General features: G+C 37.2%; 2 protein-coding genes across 2 annotated transcripts; one reads left to right on the top strand and one right to left on the bottom strand.

Annotated features, from left to right (window-relative positions):
• The first annotated feature begins 7,179 nt into the window (after positions 1-7,179).
• On the top strand, positions 7,180-7,647 carry LOC145679926 (uncharacterized). Its single transcript, XM_081750419.1, has one exon. It carries the CDS (start codon positions 7,180-7,182, stop codon positions 7,645-7,647), a length of 468 nt encoding a protein of 155 aa, XP_081606545.1.
• A 3,408-nt stretch (positions 7,648-11,055) lies between these two features.
• Positions 11,056-11,520, bottom strand: LOC145679910 (uncharacterized). Its single transcript, XM_081750418.1, has one exon. It carries the CDS (start codon positions 11,518-11,520, stop codon positions 11,056-11,058), a length of 465 nt encoding a protein of 154 aa, XP_081606544.1.
• Between the last annotated feature and the right edge of the window lie 9,623 nt (positions 11,521-21,143).

The following is a 21,143-nucleotide window of genomic DNA, read 5'->3' as shown; positions in this document are numbered from 1 at the left end:
TCACGAGACAATCACTACCTTTAGATGTTATTTATGCTATAGCATCGAAGACTGTTTAGAGAAAAGGCTGAAAACGAACGAAAACCAAACGGAGCAATGATAACATTTTTTTCGGCCAGTGGACCTACCGCCCATATCTGCATTACACTTTCTTCACAAACCTATCCCATATTTGGTAGTGGTTAAGAATAACCCGTCAAACAAATAGTAATTTTATTGTTAAAATGTGCGAGTGCGTATGAAAGGCGACTGTTTGGGATAATAATTTCCACTGTCGGAACATGCCTGTATAATGTAGGAAAGAAGTATTTTATGTTTAGAAGTTTAATGTTACCAGTATTAAATCATTACAAGGGCTATAGTTAAGTTTAAATGAGTGAAGACGATGTGAAGGGTTTGTTGCACTATTCTTATTCTTATGCTTCTAGCAGTATAACTTTCGTCGATGACACGCCTGCTCCCTACGGTCGTACTCTCGCGTGGGACCCTTTCTATGTTCCTGCCCTGGTTCTGTTAAATAGCATTCTCGATTTTAGTGGGTTTTTTTTTCACTTTCGTATATGTGGCATATGTCGGACGCGCATTTTTAACTTACGGAAAAGTTCTCGTAAAATTAACCTGCACGCATAAAGCGAATCCTATCTTAAGAAATAACTTCTGAAATGCTACGTGTGAATTCCGTAATAAAATAATTGTAATCTTATAATAGGATAACATGTAGTCATTTCCACGATACTTCAGTTTGCGAGCATATAATCAGTCTGTACGCAATATTTTTTTAATTATCCCTGATTAATAACAGTACAAAACGTCTGATTAAAGCAAGAAAAGTCTGATAAGCTTTATGTTATTTATTTGATGGGCTCTTCTTTCTTAATCTACACCCGATATTGTATATTAAATTCTCAAATTAATACTTATATCATTGGCACAAAATTTAAAATTTGTTATGGGCATGCAAGCACTGTAACTACATAAATCGTGTATATTACCAACAAAAATACTATATTTTCCAGAAGCACACTTTGAACATTAGATAATTATGGAAGAGAGTAATGAAAATATATTTATTCAACAACTTAGGTTCTGTCACGACGCCATCATAGTTCTTTAGTATTTTCCTGAACTTAACTCTAGCGCTTGTTGGCTATTGAACGTTCTTGAATTGGATTGTTTAGAACAGGACCAAAACAAAATTTCTTGAAGGAAACTATTGAATTCAACATAAAAATGACGTCAGTGCTGATGTCTTTTTCATCAAATAGTCTTGAATGGTCTTGAACAAGACTCTTGTTCAAGCTTTCTTGGATCACCACTAGCAGTATAAGAGAACACCATACTGTACAAGGTCAAAGGCCTTTGAGAGGTCTAATAAGGCTACTATGACCACATATTTGTCGTTTAGTGCATGAAGCACACTGTGTTTAATACCTAACAAAGCAGTAGAAGTGCTGTGAAATTCACGAAACCCAGATTATTCGCATGGAATTATGCCAGAGCTAACAATATATGAAATCATTTGCTAAAGCACCAAATTTTCAATTACCTTTGAAAGAACTGGCAATATACTGCAAGGGGCACTTCGTTACCTTGCTTGATTATTCAAGTTATATATTTTAATATTAAATCTATAAATATAATTAAGTTGTGTATATTAATTAGTAAGTCAGGCCTGACATGTATTATTCTAACGCATTTATCTAGTACTATTTATTTAATAAGTATAGCGTAATATATAATCTTACTATGTTTATAATATGTAAATGTATGTAAATATCAATTAGTGCATTATCCCAATCGTTTATATATGCCAAATTTTCTTTTAAGATTAAGATTCAGTCAGTTAGATCGAGTATTACTCTCGCTCTCTCTTGATTATAGATCTGGTAGAGAGGCTAGTTTCTTTTGAAGATTTCTCTTTCCTGCTTGCTTTTCCAGTAATTTTCCACTGCTGTAGAAGTTTCTAGAACCGTTGAATACTTAATTGTTTTAAATTTTTTTCTGTCCCCGGCAAAACATATAAAAAGGCGGATTTTTTAAATGGTTATTGCTGTTTCAGCTAGGGAGGCCTGTAGAGTAGAGGTCTATGCTGGTGGCTGTTCAGTCAGAAGAGAATCAGCAAGTAAGCTTTTTCCTGGGAGTTTGTCCTTTAGATAAGTTACTGGATGACCAGTGGATATGTTAGTCCGTGGCTTCCTGTCCCGCTAAGGAAAGTGGTCTCTGGCCGTAACTTAGGTGAATTCCAGAGTTAGGAATAGGAATTAAAGAATAAAGTAGGAGTTTTGAGCTCTACGTCAGAGTAATGACTTAAATAGGCTCTAGTTAATGGTTAGAAGGAGTGAAAAGTAATTTGCTCTTGGAGTGACCCTAGGGAGAGAGTGAACCCAGGGCACTTAGGTTTTTGAAAATCTCCAGGTGCTGGAGGTTTTTCCCCATCAGGAGTAAAATTGAATCCAGGTTGCGGTTTGGCTCGTTCCCCGTACACTCAGGCTATAGTGAGGCTTGGCTGGTGTTTTTGTTTTTCACACTGCGACTTTCGTGTTTGAAAGTATTAGAGTGTGTGTTTACCTTTTAACATAGAGTCTTGAATGGAAGACGTAATAATATAGCTGAGCCATGAGTGACGGCTGATACTCCTAATTCCCTAAGTTTACGAATCCTTTAAGATTTTAGTTGGTTTCCTTTTCTGGATTTCTCAGAGTGTTGAGAGTCCTAACCAGGTGTAGGTCAGACTGTTACTGTAGTGAAGTTAAACAGTCTTTGAAAGCAAGGAGTATGGACGTAGAGTAGAGAGAGTACTAGTTTTCCATATTACCGCAGTTCCCAAAGAAATATTAGAGAAGTCTTTTATTGTTTATGATTAGAGATATTGAAATTAGTTTGTGCGCCTTAAACTCTCACGATGAGTTCTTTGGGATGCCAAGCAAAATATTAAAAAGTCTCTTTCAAGGGCGAAGTAACGTCCTTTGAACCTCAATATTCTAGTCACTCACCTGACCCTAATTAGAGAAATATTAAGTTTTAAAAAATCTAGTTATCTACCGTAAATCCCTTGAGTGGTTATTTTTAACTCAATCGTATTTTGATCCTGTCACCTAGACAACAGCGAGCGGAATTTATTTCTTTTGTTTTAAGGTAAAATTGGCAGACTCGTTAGAGTGGGGTGATAATAATCTCGATTAGGTTTATAGTTTCATATAAATATAAAGTGATCAGATCCGAAACGATCTGAAGAGTGATAGATAGGACAATACATTAAGTAAAACACTTCTTTAAATTTTTTATCTTACATAGTGGGGGCTGTTGTCGTCCGAGATTGTGTTAAAAAATGAGAGCAAGGCATAGGGGAAACATGGAGTATATAGTGGATTTGAATGTGCTAAAGACAGCTCTGGGAATAGGGTTGGTTCAGATTGCCGCCACTAAAAGGAGTCCTTTAGAAGTAGAAACAGAACCGGAGATAAAACCCCAGGCATTAAATCCAGCGTACTTTAGTAGGAAGACAAAAGAGCAGAGTGAAATTAGACAGGAAAAGAAAGAAAAATCAGTAATTAAATGTCATTCTTGTGCGGGATTAGGTCACAAACGGTTTGAATGCCCGAGCAGGAAAAAGGTTGTAAACCACAAAAATAAGCACCAGATCTTTGCGTCTGTAATGAAATTCCGTAGAAAAATTGCTAAGGGGAAAAACGTTCAACTTTATATTTTTGGACGTTTGTACGGGCAGATAAGGGACTGTTATCTTGACAGTGACTCGTTTGTATGTCTTGTAAACCAACAGACTTGTAAGCAATGGATTCAGAAAGAAGCGAAAACAGGCCAATAAACGAAACTGTATTATTAGCGTCGGGACAGGCAAGGTCGAGGCAGATAGTGTATCATACATTTTTATCAAAGGAAGGAAGTTTTCCCATAAGTTATACGTTTTGGAAGACCAGGCTATCGAGTTGGTATTAGGCGCAGATTTTATTGCTAAGGCTGAAATTAATATTTTCCTCTCAAGGAATTCTTGGTGTTTTCAGAATGATTCTCGTCTTACTAAATTTATAGAACCAGAAACAGGAGCAGGGGATGCTCAAGTTGAGAAATTTTCAAGGGCACGTTGTCCCAAAAATTCTAATGGTGTTGGTTGTAATGCACCTGCTGTTGTAAAAGCAGAGAAGGAAGGAAGGAGAAACAAAGACAGAGATCCTTTTTTAGCGCTGCGAGGGAAGAAACGCATTTCAGGGAAAGGACACTGAACCTCTCATAAAAGCTTCAATTCTTGGGAGGGATGTTCTTTATTGTGACGCGGGCAGTCAGCTTTCTTTCATTGACGAGGAAGAGGCGAAAATATGGAAATATAGAGGGGCCAAATTCAGAAAGAAATTTTTGTCGCTTTGGTTAGCGAAAGGGACTACAATGGCGGAAGAGAGTGTGATTGTAAATATAGAATATTATGGGCATATAGTCAGGCAGAAGTCTTACGTTTTGAGAGGTTTGCTGAAAAATGTTTTGTTGGCCGGGATTTTTATCAAAAACAAAATAGCATTATTCATTTCTTTGAACGACTGGAGTATTAACGACGGGAAGATGTCCATTTGTGAGTTTGACAACCCAAACAAGGGGTGAAGGGAAGATCCCGGTTGTGCAGTTGTTGAAAGCTTCTCGAAACAGATGATTGAAAAAATGTTAAATAAAGTAAATCTAGATTCCCAGCGAAAAAATAGACTGTGCACCATTCTTGAAAAACATAATAAAGTTTTTTTTAATAAGCCAGGCCTTACACATTTGATCAAGCATCATATTAAAGTCAGAGACCCTAAGCCTTTTGCTTTTAGATTGCGACCCATGTCTTTTAAGAAACGGAAAATTATGGAGAATGTGCTAAAGCAAATGGAGAATGATAAAATTATCAAAAAGGCAAATACCTCGTATGTGAGTTGTCCTATTCTACACAAGAGGATGGAAGTTATAAGATCATTTTGGATAGCCGTAAGATCAATAGTATGTCGGAAAAGGAGGGGGTAAGTCTGCCGAGTCTGACGGAAGCACTAGCACACCTAGGGAAAATGAAGTACTTCCTTTCAGTAGATTTATCATTTGCGTATGCACAGATTGAAACTGATGAGGAGAGCCAATCATACACTGGATTCATTACACAGTTGGGTACTTATTATTATCTTAGAGGGTATTATGGTTTAAAAAATATCCCTATTCTCTCGCCCGATTAATGCAATTAGTTCTGAAGGAATTATACTATACCAAGGTCATAACGTTCTATGATGACGTGCTTATCAGAGCTGAGACATCTGGCAAATTATTAGATATCTTTGAGGAAACACTCAAACGTATTAAGGAAGCAGGACTAACTCTCAGTCCTGATAAAGCTGTTCTTTGTACTCAATAATTGGATTTTTTGGGATATAGAATTACACCCGGATATATCACGTGTACGCCAGAGAAATTTAAAATGGCAAGTCAGGTTAACAGACCGAAAAATGTTAAGCAGTTGCAACAAATCCTCGGATTTATTCAATTTTTCCATTTCAGAATTCCGAACATGGCCTCAATAGTTCTACCGTTAATCGATTTACTTAAGAAACATGCGCCTTTCGTATGGGAAGAAAAACATGATCGTGCTTTGGAGAAATTGAAAGAAGAGCCAAAGATCCCAAGTTGATGTTGCCGAAGCTGGAAGAACCTTATTACTTGTATGTTGATGGTAGTTCTTTAGCTAGCGGGTATACTCTATGTCAAAAGGACGAAGACGGAAAACTAGCTGTAATTGCATTTGGGTCAAGGAAACTATCGCCGACACAAAGAAAATATGGATCAACATATTTAGGGATTCTTGCTATACTAACATCGTTAGAAAAGTTTGAACTATACTTAATACATGCGCCAGTTGTCTATGTTTACACGGATCATAGACCTTTACTATCGTTAATTAACTCCGTGAAAGTTCTAGCGTGGATTGAGAGATGGCTGACCCGAATAATGAGATTTCCTGTAGTTTTAAGATTCCAACAAGGGAAGAAAAATCTGGTTGATTTTTTTATCGAGACTGGAAAGTTCTCACATGGAGGGACCTAAGTTCATGGGGGCCCCTGAAACTAACGAGATACTCCCGTTAGAAGAAGAAAACGATTCTGGTTTTCTTAAAGTAAAAACGGAAGACGGAGAAATAGTAAATGTTCAAGAATTGCCAACCTCTGAAGTTTTATTAATTGATTATAAGAGTTATCAGGAAGTAAAGCTTATGAAGAAACAAATGAAAGAAGAGAAAAGAAAGAGATTGATGCCCGCTTTGAGTGAATATAGGAGGTTCTCTCTAGAAGAAAAGATGAAATTAATTTTCGAGTTGCCCTTTTGTATGCTTGTAGAAGAAGAAGAAGGCGATAAGGAAGTAGGTGATTTTTCCAGAATCCATGATAGAAGAAAACTTAGAGAACAAATGTCTGATGCATTTATTTCTAAAATTATCCGGTTTATTAAGGGAGAGAAATCAGACATTCCCACCAAATTGAAGAAAAATTTAAGGCAGTCAAGTGGAATTGTTATATTGATAACAACGAAATTTTAAGGACAAAGTTTAAGGTAAACGGAGAAGAAAAGGAAGTTATTTGGATTCCCGAATCTTTGAAAGAAACGATTTGTGTAATGGCACATATTGTGAAGGAATCCGGACATCCATCATGGCTTGAGACGCTTAGGAAAATTCGAGAGCTATATTTCTGGCCAAGAATGAGGAAGGATGTAAGGGAATTTTGTAGGCCTGTGTTCCTTGCAGTGTATTTAAAGAAAATGTGAACACAAAATACGGATTTATTGAATCTTCTCTGGCTGATAGACCTAACCTGTTACTATATGTGGACAATTTCGGGGCTCTAGTCCCAAGTAAAATAGGACGCTATCGTTATAACTTAGTGTTAGTCGATCGTTTTTCTCGATTAGTAAAAATTTGCTCAGTTCGTAAACTTACAACCAAAGTAATGGTTCATTGTTTAATAGCTGTTTTCTCAGAGTTTGGGCAATTCTCGGAAATTTGCTCAGATAATCACTCTATCTTCTCTGGAAAGTTGTGGAGAGATACAATGAAGATGCTTGGATCTAGATGCAAATTCATTAGTTCATACAGACCAAAACGAAACCGTAGTGAGAAAATGATCAAGGACGTCAAGACAATACTGGGAATGTATGCAAAACGGCAAAGAGAATTGGTCAAAAGACATAAAGTTGATAGAATTTGCTATAAACTCAAAAGTTTGCGCAGCTACTGGTTTTAGTCCGGCCCATTTGTTTTTTGGAAGGCCATTTAGACACCCTATTTTGGAACCTCTCGAGGAACGAAAAAAGGAGGGGGAGCCAGACTACCTGAAGTATGTCAGAGAAATTAGAGATCGGATGGAAACCGCCTACAACCGTGCGATCGAGGTTCAGAAGAGACAGCATGCCGCCAGAAAGAAAATTCACGACAAAGGAAGAAAACCAAATCCATTTAAAGAGGGTCAGAGAGTATGGTTAAGAATATCAAGGTTATCTTGGCCTACAAACAAAGTTAGTGCTTCATTATTGCCGAAGTACGGAGACCCTTGGTTAATACAGAAGCAGATTGCTACTAATACATTTTTAGTAAGAAATCAGGACAGTGCAGTGGGAGAATAGTAAAGACGAACGCAGACATGCTCAAACCGATTTTTATGGCACCAAAATTGTGTAAGCATGTAAAAGAATTACAATCCGAGTTTGCGAGGACACTTTTCCCAGATGAAAAGGTCGCAAGGGCAGGGGAAAAAAGACATCCTACGGATGAGGTTGTTTAAAGTACTTTCACCCATGTATGTTTGTTTATGTTGTAAATTTATCTTTTGAAATTAGTTAGAGGTTTGGGATTTAGCCTGGCAGTCCACCGGTTGATCAGTTGCTTTTTTGGAGTAGACACCTTTTCAGTAAAATAAAATGGCAGAATTATTCAAGAAGCCTAAAACTTCGAGAAATGTTTTCGTGGCAGCTCGCCCTAAAGCTGGTTCAAGCTTTGAGTTAGAACTTATCTGTCACATAGATGCACCAAAGAACAATAAACGAAGGTTGCTGTTAAGTGATAAGTCTGGTGAGGTGCAAGTAAAAAAAAATTCGGAAAAACGAACCGGAATATGCCTTAAAGGAAATACGAGCTGTTCAGTTTCAAAAATCGGCTCGAAAATATTACAAAAGCCTTTTACGAGAAAAAGCTAACAAGGCTGCAGCTGGAGAAACGTCGAGTGGTGGATCCTCGAGCGTAGCCCACGTCGAGAATGAGCTCGTTCTTGATCTCGTTACTGATGGAGAAGAATTGGACTGTGAGTCACTCCCAGATACCCCAGGTAAGAATCTGGTGTTCCCAATTCCTTCTGAAGGTGCAGAAGAAGTCAGGAAGAAATTGAATTTCTGAGTAATACTTATAGTGATGTTTCTGAGAAATTCAAGAGAACAGTGAAGAGTGATCTGTGTAACTTATATTTGAAAATTATTTAAAGTGATTTTTAAATTCAAAAAATTATTTCTTTCATTATTCTGATGCGTAGAATACGAAAAGAACTTAGAACGGTACGAGACAATAAACAATGAAGGGAGATTATCCCTCAACTGAATTAAAATGGTTTTTAAAATAAGTGTAATTCATTTTTATTTTTCAGTGAAATTGTGATTTTTTGATTACTGTGAATTTCAAAGTGACGGTTTCGAGAGTATAAACTCACATGTCAAGTTGGAGGCAAGATTTTTTTCTTTTTTTTTCTTTTCTTATTGGAATCGGCATATGCAAGGGCACTTCGTTACCTTGCTTGATTATTCAAGTTATATATTTTAATATTAAATCTATAAATATAATTAAGTTGTGTATATTAATTAGTAAGTCAGGCCTGACAGGTATTATTCTAACGCATTTATCTAGTGCTATTTATTTAATAAGTACAGCGTAATATATAATCTTACTATGTTTATAATATGTAAATGTATGTAAATATCAATTAGTGCATTATCCCAATCGTTTATATATGCCAAATTTTCTTTTAAGATTAAGATTCAGTCAGTTAGATCGAGTATTACTCTCGCTCTCTCTTGATTATAGATCTGGTAGAGAGGCTAGTTTTTTTTAAGATTTCTCTTTCCTGCTTGCTTTTCCAGTAATTTTCCACTGCTGTAGAAGTTTCTAGAACCGTTGAATACTTAATTGTTTTAAATTTTTTTCTGTCCCCGGCAAAACATATAAAAAGGCGGATTTTTTAAATGGTTATTGCTGTTTCAGCTAGAGAGGCCTGTAGAGTAGAGGTCTATGCTGGTGGCTGTTCAGTCAAAAGAGAATCAGCAAGTAAGCTTTTTCCTGGGAGTTTGTCCTTTAGATAAGTTACTGGATGACCAGTGGATATGTTAGTCCGTGGCTTCCTGTCCCGCTAAGGAAAGTGGTCTCTGGCCGTAACTTAGGTGAATTCCAGAGTTAGGAATAGGAATTAAAGAATAAAGTAGGAGTTTTGAGCTCTACGTCAGAGTAATGACTTAAATAGGCTCTAGTTAATGGTTAGAAGGAGTGAAAAGTAATTTGCTCTTGGAGTGACCCTAGGGAGAGAGTGAACCCAGGGCACTTAGGTTTTTGAAAATCTCCAGGTGCTGGAGGTTTTTCCCCATCAGGAGTAAAATTGAATCCAGGTTGCGGTTTGGCTCGTTGCCCGTACACTCAGGCTATAGTGAGGCTTGGCTGGTGTTTTTGTTTTTCACACTGCGACTTTCGTGTTTGAAAGTATTAGAGTGTGTGTTTACCTTTTAACATAGAGTCTTGAATGGAAGACGTAATAATATAGCTGAGCCATGAGTGACGGCTGATACTCCTAATTCCCTAAGTTTACGAATCCTTTAAGATTTTAGTTGGTTTCCTTTTCTGGATTTCTCAGAGTGTTGAGAGTCCTAACCAGGTGTAGGTCAGACTGTTACTGTAGTGAAGTTAAACAGTCTTTGAAAGCAAGGAGTATGGACGTAGAGTAGAGAGAGTACTAGTTTTCCATATTACCGCAGTTCCCAAAGAAATATTAGAGAAGTCTTTTATTGTTTATGATTAGATATATTGAAATTAGTTTGTGCGCCTTAAACTCTCACGATGAGTTCTTTGGGAAGCCGAGCAAAATATTAAAAAGTCTCTTTCAAGGGCGAAGTAACGTCCTTTGAAGCTCAATATTCTAGTCACTCACCTGACCCTAATTAGAAAAATATTAAGTTTTAATAAATCTAGTTATCTACCGAAATCCCTTGAGTGGTTATTTTTAACTCAATCGTATTTTGATCCTGTCACCTTGACAACAGCGAGCGGAATTTATTTCTTTTGTTTTAAGGTAAAATTGGCAGACTCGTTAGAGTGGGGTGATAATAATCTCGATTAGGTTTATAGTTTCATATAAATATAAAGTGATCAGATCCGAAACGATCTGAAGAGTGAGAGATAGAACTATGCATTAAATAAAAAAAAACTTTTTTTAATTTTTTATCTTACAATACTTATTGGCCTAAGGTCACTTAGTTGCATTAATACAAGGCTTCTTTGGTCATGGCAGAATTTTAACTAGTTTCCAGGGATCAGGGAATTTACCATTCGATAAAGAGTAGTTCACAATATTAGTGAAGGGAGATGTGATAAGAGATAAAGCTATTTTAAGCACATGGGGTTATTTCATCAAAGCTTGCTGCATTGGATTTAATGTTAACAATTGCTCTTCTAGCTTAATGTTCATGAACAGGTCTTAACATGAAAGGAGTTCCACAGGCAGTGTGTTTCAGTGAACGGTACCGATTTATTTGTTTATCAAATGTATCGTCACTTGTTACTGAGATTTCGGAAACCTAAGCAAAACGACGATTTATGACATCAGGACAATTTAGTTCTTCAGGGATGTTCAACGATGAACGTTTTCCACCTATTCCGAAATTATGTAACGTCCGCCAAGTGTCTTTATTGTTTTTAGCGTTATTTATACAAAAGGAAACATACGCAATCTTTTCTTGTCGAATAACTGCCGTAGTAAAATTACGAAGCTCTTTGTACTCATCTCAGCGTTGCTGCAACTTAGTGCGTTTCAACCTCCGGAGAGCACGATTGCGTATCTTCATTAGCAGCTTCGTATTACTAAACTCATAAGGCAATTTGTTATTCGAAACTTTAGCTGTTTTCATTGGCGCGTGCTGATCAAACAGATGTTTTAAAGAAATCTGAAGAAAATTAACTTTAGCATTTATAGATTCCTGAGATTCAATTTGTTTCCAGTTCAAGGCTTCAGCATTTCGTAGAAATGCGTCATGATTAAATATATTAAAGTTGCGATAACAAATAATATCAAATGGCTTTCTTGGCGGTTTTTTAATGTTCAGGATAGCATGTTTCACCCAGTGATCGGATGATCCAATAGGTGGACTAACGCCACTTGATGCTATCATGTCAATTTTATCGGAAATAATGAGATCGAGTAATGATTCACCGAACTCTGTTATTCTGGTTGGTTCTTTAATGGCCGTCATGTGCATACTTCTTCCGCGCACACCGTGTGCATAAAATTGATACACAATGCTAATGTCTGCTTTCAGCATAGGTCGAGTTTCATGAAAATTTTGTTCTAGTCCGATTTTTTTTCCTTATGAAATCGGGATCCTGAGGCCCTAAAGTGGCACAAAAACTCCGGAGTTTTTTTTTTTTTTTTTTAAAAAACAGATTTTGACTCTTTTTTTTTGTCCGTGTACAATTTTGATGCACGCGGCCTGCGGATACGATTTTTATGTTTTTGATCATGTATTTTGTCTCACGACGCCGTGTGCATCAAATATGTACACAGCATTGTGATGATCATCGTATTTTATTTCTATATATTTATTATAAAAACTTCCAAACAAATGTTATGTATTGTATTTTCGTTTACGTACAACTGAAGAAACTTCGAAAGTTACGTTACAAAAGGTATTTTCTTTTATAAATTGTATAATATCGTAAAATTTTCTACAATTATATACGCAATAATGATGTAATAAATGAAACCTGAGAAACAAGTTTTTTTCATGCCGCTTCACTCTTTGTTTTGGCATGACGGTATGCTTTTTGAAGAAACAGTCAAGACACATACATTTTATGTCTGTACAACCAGCACAATTGGTCGTAACTTTCTTTGAATTTTTGACTGCACTATCTCGTCCGTACTGGGCAGATAATGTATTGTAACAAACATTGCAGCGGTTTCTCTTCTTTCCACTTTCTTGCAAAACATGATTACGACTTGGAGATTTGCATTCTCGTTGGTCACGTTCAGAATCACAACCAAAGATCAAAGCCACTGCAAGATTTTCACGAAACGTGGTTATGGATTCGTTCTTCTGTGTAATCTTTTTGAAAATAACATGAGAGTTCACTACAGCGGTGTTAGTCAGCAATTCAAATGCAATTTTGCGATACCATTTCACACCCTTTCTAACAGTGGAAGAATATGCTGCCATCTGGTCCGAAATATCAATGAAGGATTTCACTGAATTGTAATCCAAAATAGTGGATTTTTTTTCGTAGTTCCATTCTGTTGGTTATTTCTTGTAATTCGGGTACGCTTTCAGTCGTAAGAAACAAAACTTCCCTCTTGTCCTTCCTTTTTCCGACTATAACGTGGTGTTGCTTTGAAGGCAAGTCATTTCGTTCTTTCTTCAATTTTGCATCGAGAATTTGCTTTGGATTGTGCTTTCTATTCCTTTTCAAAGTACCTACGAGATGAGTTTGTTCATTGTTGAGTTCATGTGCTAACTCAACGCTTGTATAGAAATTATCTGTATACAACACTCGCCCACTATTCAATAAAGGTTAAATAATTTCGAGTACAATTCTTGCTGAGAACGCTTGATCTTTCGGAGCTTCCTCTTTCCCACAATACACTTTTACATGCCAAGTGTATCCTCCTTTTGCACACAATTTGAATAATTTCAACCCATACTTATGTCTTTTCCCAGGTATGTACTGTCTGAAGCCTACTCTCCCACGGAAAGGAACCATAATTTCATCTATACATAATTTTTCTTCTGGTGTGTAAACTTCTTGGAAGTTCTGGTTCATTCTTTCAACCAGTGGCGCAATTTCTTCAGTCTATCCTTACTTTGCACCGAGTTGTCTGAGAGATGAAACATGCGAAGTAGCAACTCAAACTGATTACGGGACAGTATCATGCTTATATCATTTTTATACAACGGATTTTTAGACCAATATTTTTCAAGAGCAGGTTTATTGTCGAGTCCCATCCATAGAACAAAACCAAGAAACGTCTTTGTCTCTTCATCGCAGGTGTCAGTCCACGTTGTCATTCTTGAATATTCATTGCAATTTTCATTTGCAATACTATCTACAATGCACTGTTCTGCGTAGCGATTTGTCTCTGTCACGATCAACTGGATGTTGGAGTCATCAACAAACTAACGATAATATTCTAACTCGTTTTGTGTGCCTTGTAATTGCCGAAATGCATTGTCCTGAATTCCACTATCAACCACTGTAGCGTTGAACTGGTATAGATTACCACGTACTGCATTCCAGATTATTTTCGGTTCTGGGTTTCTTCTCAAGTCTGTTTTCGAAGAATCTATTTGAGAAGCTGTATCTGTTCCAGAGGAATCTGGGTTTGTTGCAAGTACCGGTAACATTTCACGTTTCCTCTTGCTCGTTCCCGGTGACATTTTACGTTTCCTCTTGCACGTTCCTTCTCGAGGTTCAGGAGAATTCCTATCACCAACTGGTAAGTAGTCATCATCAGAACTATCAATATCGCTTTCCGGAAAATATTCAGGATCATTACTATCAGTCAAGTTACTGAAAATACTGTAATTACTTATGTCATTTGCACTGTCTTCATCTTCTAACCACTGTTTTATATTATCAAAATTGGCCATCGCTGTGAGAAGCCAACAGCATCGAAGAACTACAACAGTAATGCCCGCAGAAGGTCCTATGTATGAATATAAGCACTTACAAATGACCAAATTTTCGATGATTCTCTGCTGCCAATATAAAAAAGAAAAACCTTCCGCTATTTATTGCGTTTTATTATTCAAGTCAACAATAAAGTAAAACTTTCTTCCAATTAACAATATGCGTTCACTAAACAGGCACAAAGCCTTTTGAACTTCCGACAATAATGTGTACCAGATGTATGCACATGGACTGGTACAGAAAGTCTAGTTGTGTATCAACTTGGTGCACATGGCGCAGTGGGACGGGAACAAAAAATAATTAATAAAATGTCTTGGGTGGTGCAAAAAGCTCTGAAATATGGCTTGGCGGCTAACGTGCTAATGAGTTGCCCAAACATATCCAGGATACGGTTCAAATATTTTGTTTCGGCTTTGTCAAGACAGAGCTGATCACAATTAAGGTCACCTAGTATATAAAGACAATCAACTTGTAGATATACATGTGTAATCAGATCCTCAAGAATAGACAATTTGGTGTAGGAGGTATTTGGTGGTCTATACATTGATACGATACCTATGCGTACCGAATTTATTTTCACCATTACCGTAAGGCATTCTACTTGATCTGAGTTAGGTATTTCAACCAGTTTTACATCCAAATTTACAAGATAATACACCAGCATGATGTTCTCTGTCTTGCCGAAGAACGAAGTAGCCAGGTATATTAATGAGCCCTGTATCAGTTGAATTTTCAAGCCACGCTTCAATAACTATAAAAATAGCACACTCTGATTCTAACCTTAGTAAACGTATTTAATCTATTTTCGGTAAAATGGAACGAACATTAGCATGCATAATTAAAAAATGAGACTGTTGTCCTGCCATACACTCAAACCTTTCCTGAAAAGTTTTGTTGATAATGGTATTTAAATGTTCCCTTGTACCATGCCAGTGGTCATGAATGCTCCCTTGTACTATGTTTTCGTTCATCGCTATTGTTAAATAATTTTCTTAGAATACAACTACAATATAGCGATAATGCACCAACTAGTGAACCCTTTAAAGCTAGTGTGGTACCCACCTTTGTCTCAGGCTTTGAAAAACAGTAATATAAATCTGATCCATCATCTCCATAGAGAATAAGTAACCTACTTTTTGCAAGAACAGAAATTTCAATACAAGTACACCCCTGAATATTGACATATACAAAAGCACAATGGACACTAACAAAAATATAGTAAGACTGTATTGTACAAAGCATAATAAAGCAGTCACTAAGAGAAATGTTCAGTAGCCTAATCAACATGATACAAATATTTAAAAAAAATCTATCTACACTTTCACAACAGACGAAACTCAACCCACATTTGTTGTTGACAGAGTACACTACGCTGAGTTTAAATGGCATCTAGCTCACTTACAGTGGTTATGAAGTGCTTTTGCTTCCCTTTCACAACAACTATTTTACCATCTTGAGTAAAAACGTCCCTTGTACCAAACTCCTGTGTCGTGTTTTTGAGTAATTGACGCCGAGCCTTACAAAGATCCTCTCTGATTGTGATACCTGGATTTTTTAACTTCCTTTTGCTTCTAAATGCCAATGATCTGATCCTGTAATTTGCAAATTTCACTATAATAGGTCTGTTCTTACCGGAAACCTTTGGGCCAATTCTCTGTGTTCGACACAGGTCAGAATTCTGAAGTTTGACTCCAAGAGGATCTTCAAACAGAGACGAAGCAATTGCATCTGTATCCTCTCCTTCACGTTCCGGTATACCAAAAATTCGAATGCTATTCCTCCGTTGGTACTGCTCTAGTTCTACAATTCTGTCACTTAGATCGGCAATTGTTTTGTCACGTTTTTTGAGTTCACTCTTCATGTTGTGCATATTTGTTTTCAGATCGCTAACCTCATCACAGTTAAATTTCAAGTTTCCTCCAAACGTTCAATCACCACCTTTATTACAGTTTCAATAATAGAATCTATCTACTATGACCTTCGTTACCTCTGGAGACTGAACGGCCGATTTTACTTCACTACAAATCTGTTTCACAAGATCATCTTTTACACTTTGGGATGACCGTGCATTTGGAGTGCCGGTGTTCTCGCATCGTGTATTCTTCGGCATATTTCACTATTAACACACAGAAAAACAATATATATATTTTACTTTAATAGCAAACTTAATGGTTTATGAACAACAAATACATACACTCAGCACTATCTTCATAAAAATCGCTTCATAAACAGCACAAAAATGGGAGAATTGTTACGCACTCTTACATGCTGGCGGCCATCTTGCTTTATGTTGTTGTTGCACCTAGGGCCACAACTTGTGGGGGGAATCGGGTATCTCCCCCAGGGAAGCTTCCCGCCATTCGATGGGGGCCCATTTAATACAAACTTTTTAACTCCATATACGATACGAACATGACGTTATAAATGAAGCATCAAACAGGTTCATTACATTACATAAACGAAACAGCGCACAAAAGGTGAAAAAACAAAACCGAGTCTATTACCGATTTCAGTAAAAAAATTAGGTGTCCTAGAAATAATATGTATTAGTATGACTTTGAGATTTGTCAATATTGTACCCTTAGTTAATTTATTATGTATAAAACGGGCTCAGGGGCGCAGCTAATGGTCCCGCAGACCTTGCAGTGCAGGAGGGCCGACAGGCTCCGGGGGTCCATAAAGAGTAAGGCAAAGATGGAAAGAGGAGACCCAAGGATGAGAAAAACAACTTTTCTATGGGGCCGTAATATGCGTATTAATGTTTGCCCCGCCCCCAGAAAAAATCTAAGTTACTTCGATGGTTATACCTATGGAGTGTATGTTATCTTGGTGTATCAGAACTATTTTAGATAGGTTTTCACGATTATCTCACGTTTTTCACTTAAACGTATTAATAGCTCTCAGTATTACCGTTTGCTAGAGTCTATCTCTCACGAGTATTTTGCGAGTGGCGATGAGGTGTGTTCTCTACTGCTTTCAAGTCGCTGTTTTTCAGGTTCAAAATGTCAACAGCTAGAGCAGGCTTTGCTCCCGGCTTAGTCACCATTGAGTCGAACTGAAAAGTGAGCCGAGCCAATAGCTCATCCGACCATGCCGGCTCGCGCCGATGGTTTATTCCAACCGAGCTGGCTTGACCCAATATCTTACCTGAGCTCAGCCAAACCGAGCTGATGACTCACCCCAACCGAGCAGGCTCGAGCCGATTGCTCACCTGATCCTAGCTGAGCCGAGCCGAACCGAGCCGGTAGCTCAACTCAATCGAACCGGTTTTAGCGAATGGCTCACCTGTGCCGAGAAGAACCGAGCCAGTTGCTCATTCCAATCGACCCGACTTAAGCTGTTGGCTCAGTTGAACCGAGCCGGAGTTCAAGCTGAGTCAAGCCGGTGGACACCACTATTTCTAACTGAATAAAGATTTTGCATAGCTATCGTGAAGAATTAATCTATTTAAGCAGTGTTTAGTAGTTTTCATCGGTTCGGGTGAGTTGGGCTATGGTTTTCTTGCCCTTCTTTGGTTATGACCCGAGTATATAGTATATTTACAATTTGCCAACATTATTTTAGTATGAGCAGTGATCGGAAAGCTACTTTTCAAAAGTACCTGCTCCACAGCTACATGATAAAAAATGTAGCTCGTTTCAACTATTAGCTAGTTTTCCAGAAACGTATTCGCTACTTAAACTCCTGTCACAAATACAGTTTACTTGGCATCATCCTTTATAATATATATGTTATGGCATCAACATGCGTAACTGGACTTAAAATTTGGTTAAAATATTACATAAAATCTTTGTTAATTTGCATTTCACAGTAATGTATGCATTTTGTCTGTTCTTTTTATAGTATATATATATATATATATATATTACCACCACCACCCCCTAAAATATATATGCTTTCTCTGCTAGAATAGCGTACTAGAGGTCTATTTTAAGAGTCATTACCTAGGTACTATCCTTTTGACCGATCGTCAGTACGCAATTTATTTCAGAAAATTTTCTTGTAATATTGTTGCAAAATAATTGGAGACAGAAATCAGAAAACAATCATATTTTCTCCCTATCATCATATAAAAAATTACTAAAAGTTGTGAGGAAATGTTGGAATTACAAAATATTTTTGCGGCCTGGAAAATATTTATTTCTAGTTTTGGTGCAAAATTCGGAACACACTATAAAAATATGTAGCTCAGCTACAGCTACAAGCTACAGGTTTAGACTTGTAGCGCCGCTACAGCTAGAGCTACAAAATTCGTAGCTAACTACTGTGGCTTCGCTACAAATAGCGCGCTACTTCCGTACCGACTATGAGTTCTATTAGGAACAACTATTACCTGGTATTTCTTGTGTCATATACTGTATATAAGGAAAAGTTGATGACAAAGTAACGCGATACATTTCAAAAGTAACTTAACCAACGGATGAAACTCTCGACAAGATATTTCACGTTTGTGTCAAAATATATTTCTATATCATCATTTTGCTTTTAATGTGCCTATACTAGACCTATTCAAAATTCCCCTATATATATTCAAAAGTTTGGACTACCTTTTAGAAAATTCATTTCCGGTAATCATTGAATCTTCACGTTTACGCTCTGAAGCATGAGAGAACATCACATGCCGGTAGCCAGCCCAAAATTGTAGGGGGAGCCCGGATGAAGTTAGGGGGGCCCGATCCAACCATATCATAGTTCATCACCATAATATAATTCATTTGCAATACTACTGTGAAAATTTTATGGGGGGCGGCCCCCTAGATCCCCCATGGATACGGGCCTGGAACATCAGCATGGCGTTGTTGCCCAAATTGATACTCATTAAACACTTTTACTGATATCTCCAACAGAATAGCAGAGTGCATTAACAGTAAAGAAAATGTGAGTTAATTGTCACTTGAATATCTTTTCTCCAATGAAAATTCTGCGGTGCTGTATGAATGCAAAACATGGTGTTGTAAACAAAACATGTGAAGTTTTATTTTCAATAATAAAAAAATGTTCTTTCTAGTGTTTCTTTTTCGAATGTCAAATACGAAGTAGAAACCATGGCCGTACTCACCTGAACCGATAAAAGCTACTGAACACTGCGTAAATCCATTAATTCTTCAAGATAGCTATATAAGAAATTTATCGAGTAGGAAATTTACACCTGACTTTACAAGAACTTCGTTTTATAACAATCCTTTTCACAGCCGAACCAAGGATTTCTTTAAGGAGAGATCAGATACAAGAAGACTCACTAAGCCGGACATACAGTCATAAAAGCGACAACCTATCTAATCTCTAGCCACCAAACTAGGTCCATTTGAATTCGTTGAATGAAACGTTCCGACTCTAATTGTGCAATTGGTCTAAATTGGTCGGCTCGCGACTTGTTCACCACAGAGCCAAGCTCAGAAAGACCACTCATATATCACGTATACCGAGCCGATGGCGCACCTCAACCGAGCCGACTTGAGAGGATGGTTCATCTGAGCCGAGTCGAACAGAGCGGATAAATTCTAGATATGTGTCAATTGTTGAGGAACCATGCAACTTCTAATGCTACTGTGAGAATTTGAGTTGCAGATTTCTAAAAGGTCGAAGGTTCATTACACTGTTCAACAACGAAAATGTAAATTGAACAAAATCAGCTAATTCTTATTGATTTTGTCGTGCTGATCACGAATTTGAAAGTTATTTTCGAATATTAGCTCTACTTTTCGTTTTACAGGCATGTCTAATAATAACGCCTTAAAAATAAATATATTCGCTTCGTTTGGGGTAAAATGTTACACTGATCCGGCAACACTGGAGAAACTATATGAACGCTTGGTTTCATTGTGTTCAGGGTTGCCAACCATACGATAATTTATCGTGATATACGATAATTTAAGCCTTAATACGATATACGATAATGCCCTTGCGATAATAGGTGAATATACGATAATTTTAGAACGTACACTTTTTAACAGTTTTTGAATGTGCAAATAAATTTAGGTGTGCAATAAAGAATTATAAAACACATTTTTTAACAGTCATTCTCGCCAAAATAAATCAATAACGATTTGAGAATTGGTAACCCTGCATCCATCACATTTACGTGGAGGTGGCAATATTATTTGTTCATTATGGCTCTATTATTCGCTCATGTGAATGTTAGCGCCTTTGTTTGGATGTGAAAAACAAAGAAGTTAGAATCGTTCTGTGGCAAGTGAAATTACGTATCGCGTAATTACTTGGCGTAATTAGGTATGATAAGGATAGTGACGCTAATTTGGAGTTCGAAACTGAAGATTACTAGATAAGTTTATTATATATTATTGCTATTATTAGTAGTATTGTACTTGTTTATACAATTATCACACCTATAACGAATATACGATAATCTTTTGTAATATACGATAATATTAAGGACGAAAATCGATAATTTTGTTCTCCGAGGTTGGCAACGCTGATTGTGTTTCTTATCTCAGTAGTGTTCTGCTATTGTTAGAAAACACAGGTTTAGTGCAGTTATCAGCATTTTGGGTGTGACGTTTGTGTAGTGCAGGACATAAAAATACAACTACAAGTACGCAAAAATACTGGTATTTCGAATGTATATTTTTAAATAGTTGTCGGAACTATTTCAACTGACATTTTGAGGATTTCAATAAACAAAAATACCGCGAAATTGTGTAAACAGTGCGGATAGCTTCTGCTACGTGTGTGGGGAAGTGACATTTTCCTCACAAAAGTAGACTATAACACCACTAATAAGAAAAGCCTATCAATATTACTTTGGTTTTAAAATTGGAGACCAAGATAAATCTTGGGCACCCTACATTGTGTGTAACACTTGTGCCAGCAATCTAAGAAATTGGATTAATGGGAAGGGACGCTCAATGCCTTTTGCAGTGCCCATGATTTGGAGGGAGCCAAGCGACCACATCAGAGACTGTTATTTTTGTATGGTTCCTTCCGTCAAGAAGGGAATTTCCACGAAGAAGAAGCGGGCCTTGATCTATCCTAACATTCCTTCTGCAATGCGCCCTATTCCACATGGAGAAGGACTACCTGTTTCTGACCCACCTAAAGAATACGATCTTTTTTCTGATGATGATCAAGAAGTTGAAGCTCCTGAATCAAGTACTTCGAAAGACCCTACGTTTGTTGTAGAAGAACCTCCATGTGAACCACATAGACTTACTCAAGAGGAACTAAGTGATCT

This window comes from Thermobia domestica, chromosome 1, assembly GCF_964235325.1.
Source record: "Thermobia domestica chromosome 1, izTheDome1.hap1.1, whole genome shotgun sequence".
Lineage (NCBI taxonomy): Eukaryota > Metazoa > Arthropoda > Insecta > Zygentoma > Lepismatidae > Thermobia > Thermobia domestica.
This window is presented reverse-complemented; position numbering and strand designations above follow the sequence as displayed.